This window comes from Momordica charantia (assembly GCF_013281855.1).
Source record: "Momordica charantia cultivar OHB3-1 chromosome 2 unlocalized genomic scaffold, Mcharantia_2.0 BLBB01000002.1, whole genome shotgun sequence".
Classification (NCBI taxonomy): Eukaryota; Viridiplantae; Streptophyta; class Magnoliopsida; order Cucurbitales; family Cucurbitaceae; genus Momordica; species Momordica charantia.
This window is the reverse complement of record NW_028275160.1, coordinates 10,475,753-10,483,631: the sequence shown is the minus strand read 5'-3', so window position 1 is coordinate 10,483,631 and position 7,879 is coordinate 10,475,753. Positions and strand designations below refer to the sequence as shown.

At 31.5% G+C, this 7,879-nt stretch overlaps 1 protein-coding gene across 2 annotated transcripts; it reads left to right on the top strand.

Annotated features, from left to right (window-relative positions):
- The first annotated feature begins 374 nt into the window (after positions 1-374).
- Positions 375-7,135, top strand: LOC111022605 (PQ-loop repeat family protein / transmembrane family protein). 2 transcript variants are annotated; one of them, XM_022299782.2, is made up of 11 exons: positions 376-661; positions 748-790; positions 973-999; positions 3,054-3,152; positions 3,763-4,032; positions 4,706-4,798; positions 4,885-4,980; positions 5,087-5,107; positions 5,338-5,396; positions 5,501-5,591; positions 6,549-7,135. In XM_022299782.2, exons 1-11 carry the CDS (start codon positions 435-437, stop codon positions 6,651-6,653), a joined length of 1,131 nt encoding a protein of 376 aa, XP_022155474.1. In that variant the 5' UTR covers positions 376-434; the 3' UTR covers positions 6,654-7,135. The 2 variants fall into 2 exon arrangements, with proteins under 2 accessions (XP_087977093.1, XP_022155474.1); XM_088120967.1 differs by lacking the exon at positions 3,054-3,152 and having other exon boundaries at positions 375-661.
- Positions 7,136-7,879: the final 744 nt, after the last annotated feature.

Genomic DNA, 7,879 nt, shown 5'->3' with positions numbered 1-7,879 from the left:
GGAAAAGATTTAAAAGAATTGATATTTACTGCCTATATCAACAATGAGCACCTTCCTTTTCGGTGACTCAATTATAAAAACTCCAAAATTAAACGTGTTTGATTTGGAACAATCTTCATTTCAACATTTTAAAATAAGTTAAAAATTATTCACACCAATATCATATCTTTTCACAGTTTAGAGTCAGAAATATATGTCTTTAACCCCTCAAAATATTCTTCATTCTATTTTAATTTACCAAAAAAAAAAAGGTGGAATGGCGAGAGGAATATTAGAATATTCAAAATAAATCCTCACGTAATAAACTAGAGAATTAATTAATTAATTAATTTTTGAATTTTCATAGTGTGTGGCTTTAAAAAGGGGCTTTATTTTTGTTCTTGAAGGCCTCACAAAAACCTGCAGTTCAGTTTAGATAGAGAGAGAGAAGAAAAATGGCGCTGGGTTCGTATTGCGTGAAGGAGCAGAAGCCGTGCGTGGGATGGGCCGACACGTATTTCAAGGACTGCCTCTGCAATCTCAGAGACGACATGTCGTTCGCGTTCGGCTTCATCAGTTTGCTCTGTTGGGGCCTCGCCGAGATCCCTCAGATCGTCACCAACTTCCGTACCAAGTCCAGCCACGGCGTCTCCCTCCTCTTCCTCCTCACCTGGGTCGCCGGGTCGGTACTCCCTAAACGCCGCCGTTTCACCCCTCCCCCTCCCCTCCAGACGCCGTCGTTTTAATCTCCTCCTTCTTTTTCTGCAGCGATGCGTTTAATCTCGTGGGCTGCCTTCTGGAACCGGCCACGGTGAGTCTGAGTCAACTCGGCCCGAGTTTAACTGAGTTTGTCACGCGTTTGGTTTCTTACTGTGTGGTCCCATTCTGCCAAACTCGCACCACTGAATTTCTGCAACTTTATCAGAAACAAACTCTTTCTTTTTTTTCTTTCATTTCCTTTCACTAATTTTGTTTTTGAATTTTCATTTTCAGCTCCCCACTCAGCTCTACACAGCACTCGTAAGTAACCATTTTACTCTCTCTCTCTCTCTCTCAAATATTTTAAAAAGAAAAAAGAAAAAGAACATAAACAAGTTATTAAGTTACAATTTAGCTCAATTTAGTTTAATTGACCGAACCATTTATTTCGTGGAAAAATATGACAAAAGAAAAAATTAACAAAATAGAATTCACGTTTTAGTTTTTTCAAATATAGCGCTTAAAAAAAATGGAGGTTTAATTTTAAAATTATAACTTTACCCAAATGATATATCTGTAATATATCAGACTACTACTGATGTATGTGATATATATCAAACATATTATAAATGTATCGTATAATTATATATTACTACTGATATATATGAAAATTCTTGCTACATTTAAAAATTAAAAAAACAGGTGACATATTTTAAAATACTTACCTACGGTAATTTTTCTTATTATAATGAGTTAGACATCTATTTCTAGTAAAAAAAGGTGATAGGTTTGAATCTCCAGTTCTACGTAATATTATCACATTAAAAAGAAAAAAGAATCAATTTCATCGCTGAAAGAGTTATGATTTGAGTTTAGGTTAAGTATAAAATAATATTATTTACAAATTTTAAGTGTTTCAAGAAAAAGAATGAATAACAAATTTTAAAAGTACAGGGACCCTAGTGTAAATAAGTGATAGTTAACGGAAATCACCTGGTATAACTATTATTTAAGGATTAGTTTAATATGTAATGTATTTGATTTTGAACTTGGAATCTTGATTTTGCACGATTTGTTTTTATTTTTTTAATGTCCCTTCTCCAGAGAAATCGATTGCCTCTTCTCTTTTTGCCTTTTTAATATTAAATTTTAGAAGCACAAAAAATAATGGGAGAGTTCCCACTTTCCTTTTTTATATATATTTTTAATTGGCATTTCTCTCTCTTTTTGCCTAAAAATACCTCAATAATTTATTGGGTGTGTTTGTCAAGATCACTTTGGACCCATCTTCAGAATTATATATTTCTAAATTTTATTCACTTCTTTCTTTCTTTTCAATGAAATGTCTTTTTCCTCCCTCTCAATTTTTTTATTTATTTAAGAAGTGTTAGCAATTATTTTATTGATAAATGTTTTTTTCCAATGTAGTTTCGATTTTTGTTTATTTTCATTCACGTGAATTTGTTAGTCTGGTCTTTGGTTTATTTAATTTTCGTTTATTTAGTGTTTGTAATATCGTTATAAATTTGTATTCAAAAGGTTCCCATTGATGTTTTTAAAGTAAAAATATTAAACTGAATACAAATTAAATACAAAAATCAAAATAAATGTTTTGAAATTATCTGGAGTAGAGTGAATCAAAGTGAAAAGCAAATGAAGTAAAATAATACCTCAACATATTGAATTTTTAAATACTACGCCATGGTTCCAAGTCTTAGGCTTTCTATAATGGTAATTTTGTTTTAGTTTCTTTTACAAACTAAACTATTTTTCACAAATGGTTTCTTTTTCTAGTTTTTAGAATTATTTTTTAAATTTCTGACCAAATTGAGATCTGACAGCTCTTTGTAGAGTATTACAAATAGGATTTTTTATTTTTTTATTTTTTGTGGGATGTAGATAAAAACTCACTGTTTATTTGGTCGAGGATATATATCTTAATTAGAACTATGCTCAAACCGACATTAATTTCTTGACTAAAGGACAATATTTGTAATTATATTATACTTTTATTAAAATAACAATTTAGTCTCCTAATCTTAATCTATAACAATTTAGTTCCTAAACTTTAGTTTGTAATAATTTAAATTTATGTAATCAAAAATTTGTACCAAGTTAGTCCTTACTGTAAAAACATCTCAGGAAAATTAAATGTCAATTTTTACCATGTATCAATTTAGTGTCTGTAGTTTATAAACACATCTGATCTCTCGTGATTTTCAATAGAGATTAAACAAGAACTAAGTAATTTTTTAAGAAAGAGAAAATTTGAACAAAAAAGTTATACATGAAGAGAAATTGAAATAAAATAAATAAGATATTTGGTGATGTGATAATTTATAATTTATAATTTATACGGATTTTCCAACATGCAGCTTTACACAGTGAGTACTATAGTTTTGGTACTGCAAAGTCTGTATTATGATTACGTCTATCGATTATGCAGCGACAGGAAGAGGAAATCTGATCAAACGGTACCGTTTTCGCTTTCCTACAACGTTTATTTTTATTTTTTTTTGTTTTATTTATTATTTTATTTTCTTATTTACTTTTAGGCATTTGCTATTTTTTGATTCTGCAACTTTGGATACTTGTCTTTTTATCTTTTGAAATTTTGGGAGTATTTTAAAGTATTTTTTTAAGAAGTGAGACAAAAAGAAAAAAAAAACGTTAATTGCACAAATTGGTCTTCCATTTTTCTTTCAAATCCAAATTATGAAAATATAGATGCATTTGATCCTATAATTTCAAAATATTTATTTGATAATTTCAAAAGCGGCCATTTTAATCTTTATATTTTTAAAAAGAGATCATTTTGTGCTAAAATTTTAGCATAAATTTTATATCCAATGGAAACTATTTATTAAAATTGTAGTCGAAAAATATGAGATAGAAAAGAAGAGTAACGAATCAAAGTAGTCATTTTTGTAAATAATTGAAATTTGACGAATAAAAATAAAAATTATAGAGATAAAGAATTGACGTTTTAGAAGTATTAATTTAAAATATTGAGACGAAAACAATATTTAAACTTAAAATTAACAACAATAATAATTATTATTATTCTTTATTGGTGGTTTATAGGGGGAAGAGGAAAAGACGCCGTTGAAGCCGAAAGCGGTAAGCTACGCCGGTATTCCGATTCCGAAAGCTTCTCCGAAGGCCACTCCTCGCCGGGAATTCTACTACACGTCAGCGAGATCGCTGGCCGGGAGCGATACGCCGCCGTTTCGGGCGTTTCTCCGGCTACCGAAAAGTGGGCCGTCGGCTCTCGGCAACGACAGCTCATCTTCCGACGATGAATCGGATTCCGCCGCCTCCACTATCTCCCGGCCCAGGCCCATCCCTCGATCGGTTAGTTTTATTTATTTATTTATTTTTATTTTTGCACTTTAAAATTATCTTTCCCTTTTAATGCTTTTTCCAAAAATAAAAAAAAATGTTGATGGAAATTTTCCCTTTTAAATTTGTCAATTGGTTTGAAAATGCTTTAATTGAAAAGAAATAACGCAATTGGTTTTAAATATTAATAATCTCATCGTAGGTCTTAGGTTCGAATCCTCCCTCTATTATTTGAATTGTAATTTAAAAATAAGAGAACGCGATAGGAAGAGACAAAAAGGACAAAAGGGAAAAATGAGATCGGAAAAAGAATTATAGTACTATCAGCCTACAATAAATCGTATAAAAATTGTCACGATATCATAGTACTAGAAAATTTTCTATAGCTGTAACGCTCACGCCTCTAACACATCAACGTGCTAAAAAATACATTACTTTTGAAACTTGTGCCCATAGACTCCTAATTCAAACTTAGATCATAATTTAAAAAAAGAACTTTAATTAAGCAAAACTTGTCACTTTCATATTCGTCACTTTAAGATGAAGGATATTTTTATGAAACTTAGATTTTTAAAACTAATTGAAAATAAGTTTACATTCGAACTTTATTCTAATCCTCTCGAGTCTAAGTAGCTTGTATTTCTATTGACATCGACATTTTAATCAAGATGTGTGGTATTTTCAGGTCGGTTATGGGACATTTTTAGCAGCTTCAGCAAATCTGCCATTCCAAAGCAAGGGCTTCCCAGATGGATTTAGAGGAAGAAAACTTTTACAAGTATGATAAATTTTAATTAAAAAAATGAAGAGTAATTTTAATTAATAAATAAAAATTGTGGTTTAATGTGTTAATTATTTTTGCAGGAACATGGAATTAGTCATAGTGGTTTTGGGCAATTATTGGGTTGGCTTATGGCTGCTATTTACATGGGTGGTAGACTCCCTCAAATTTGGTTAAATGTGGGTATTTAATTTTAAACTATCCTAAAATTTAATTTTCTAACATTCTAATATTTTTATTATTATTATCCTCTAATTTGTGTAATTATTATTATTTTTTTGGCAGATCAAAAGAGGGAGTGTAGAGGTAAGATTGTTATTTTGGATAAATAGATATTTTAGTGTTTTTGTCAATAATATTATAGTCGGGTTCTTAATCACCTTTAAAATCATCATATATTAGAATGGTTTTTCTTCTTCTTCAAAGTTCAGAGATTAAAACAAAAATTTGAGCGTTGACGTAATAGAAGCACGAAAGCTCATCGTTTTTGTTTAAATGATCGGAACCAGTTGATGGTTGTGATTTGATGTGAACAGGGGCTGAATCCTCTGATGTTTGTATTTGCTTTGGTTGCCAATGCCACTTATGTTGCAAGGTTCGCTCTCTCAAACTCGAACTTGATCTCGATCTCGATCCCTTGATCTCGAGCTCGAGGTTGTTTATTTGTGACTGACCAAAACGTCGACCGAATGAATGCAGTATTCTCGTGAGAAGCACAGATTGGGGGAAAATCAAAGCCAACATGCCATGGCTACTCGATGCTGTTGTTTGCGTCCTCCTAGACTTATTCGTATCCTTTTTTTTTTCTTCATATTTTTATCTTCACATTTCACAATCTAAAATATTTTTCAATTTCTATATTTCTAAATACTTGTTTTTTTTAATATCAAATTTGTTTCTACCAAAATGATTTAAACTACTCATTACGTATTTTTTGAAGAATATTTCAAAGATTTCTTTTTAGTTGAAGAATAAATTACAAATTTAGTTCAGGATCTTTTAGATTTGTGTCCAATAGGTCCCTGGACTCGGGGGTTTTAGTCTTTGAACTTTCAAATTTGTATTTATTAGGTCCCTTATAAATCTATGAACTTTGAATTTTGTGTCTAAAAGGTTCCCGATATATCCGACATTTTAAAAATTAATAGATAATAAAATTGACTTTTTTTTAATCTAATAAGATACTAAGGCTTCAATTTTGTGTCTAATAAGTTTGTTAATTTTAACAAATATCGATTGGGTAAGAGATCTATTAAATATATATTTGAAAGTTCAAGGGCTCTAGTAGATATAATATTGAAAGTTTTGAGATCTATTAGACACTTGAATGACAATTTTAAAAAATCAATTATACTTGAATATCTTTTTTTAAAATCACACATTCTATCGTAATTCTCAAACGCATTTAATTTTAAAACGCACCTAAGTGCTTTTAGTTTAAATACTTCATAAGCATTATAGCAAAAAGTTATTCAGAAAGAAATCGCTTTGATGCTTGATCCTAAATAACTAAAACTACTTTTGATTTTTTTCTTTTAAAAAATACTTTTGTGCTACTCCCAAATATGATAATTTCGCGTGAAAAGCACTTCTTGGCCATGCAAAAAGCACTCTCAAGTATAGCTTAAAATCACAGGTTAGGCCACACCAAATTTAGTATTAAGTTATATTCTTTGTGGTATTGTTGGAATTTGCACATATTATATGATTTGATTTGAATCAAAAGCTTAACACAACACCCAAATAGATAATTTTGCAATACATTTATTACAGAAGGTTCAGAAAGAAGAGGCAAAGTGGAGGAAGAGACTGCAAAAACTATGAAGAAGCAACAAAACATGCAACCTTGTGACCTTATTATTAACAAACCCTTCTCTTCTGTTCTCAATTACTTGCCTTTAATCAGAAGGCGAAATGACCCTTTTGCCCTCCTCACTCAGTGCTGAATCAAAGTGGCAGCTGCTAGTGGAAGATTGTCAAAAGTGCTTTGTGAAAAATTAAATTTCACACCCACCAAAAATCATCTCTTCAACTTGTGTGTGCCAAATGCAGTGAGTTTTTTCAAAAGTTGAATATTATTTACTTCTTATTTCCTTGAAGAATTCTAGGCTTGTTTTAAAGTTCAATTCCTTAAAGGGTGTTCATAGAGTTTAAGTTTTTGTAGTTTGAAGTTGAATTGCGAATAGTGAAATCCGAGTCCGAGTTGTGAGACAATGTACGTGTTTGAGAATGAGATAGTCCTTTTTTTGTCTTTTGTTTTTTACAACATGTGGGGTTGTAGATTCGAATTCACGATTTTTTAGTCGGAGATTGGTATCTTGACCAGTTGAACTAGACTCGTGTCGACAAAAATGAGATGTTATTGTCTTTTAATCTCAGAAATGGTACATAATACGACTGCCAAGTTTGAACTAGGTTTTATATCTTCAACTAAGTAGGTTTTATTTTCATTTTTAAATGAAAGGTACACCACATGTCTATAGACATTGAAATTGTAGATGTTTCGAGATTTAGTCGTTATGCTCCAAATTTTGTAATAATTTAGCCCTTAAATTTTAATTAGTATTGTTGATGTAGAATTTCGGCCTTCGAGATTCCACCAAATTCGCACCAATTTCTAATAAAAAAATGGGATTTGACGTCGACCTGCAAATCAAACAAATTTGAACACTGGTATGGTGCTAGTCATAGAGACTCCGATGCTTGAGTTAGAATCGGGAGTTGACAATTGTCAAAAGTAGAGTTATTTAGCGTACATTTAGTGTTCAGCATATCTTTCTATATTTAGAGGTTGAATCCTAATGGCTTTAGGAAACTTAGCCTTCTGGGCTTTAACACTTTGTTGTGGGCCGATATCGAATCAAGGAGTTGTTGGCCTGTTATCAGATTTTACCAAGACAAGACGGGTTCGGGTCTATAAAACCATCGGAGAGCCTTCGCAGCAGTCGAGAACTCATCAACTTCGACTGATTCAGCCCGTTTGTCTTCTGTGTGCTGAGTCTTGGTCTTCGCCTGCTGGGTTTCTACACCTAGGCCTTCCATGTCTGGCCCAATTTGAGTCTCTTGTAGTTTCGTTGG

Excerpts from the sequence above, each read along its gene's own strand:
- LOC111022605 (XM_022299782.2), top strand. The coding sequence starts at position 435 with ATGGCGCTGGGTTCGTATTGCGTGAAGGAGCAGAAGCCGTGCGTGGGA. Across the intron at positions 662-747 it reads CTCCTCACCTGGGTCGCCGG|CGATGCGTTTAATCTCGTGG; the intron begins GTCGGTACTCCC and ends CTTTTTCTGCAG. Across the intron at positions 5,592-6,548 it reads GCGTCCTCCTAGACTTATTC|ATAATTTTGCAATACATTTA; the intron begins GTATCCTTTTTT and ends ACACCCAAATAG.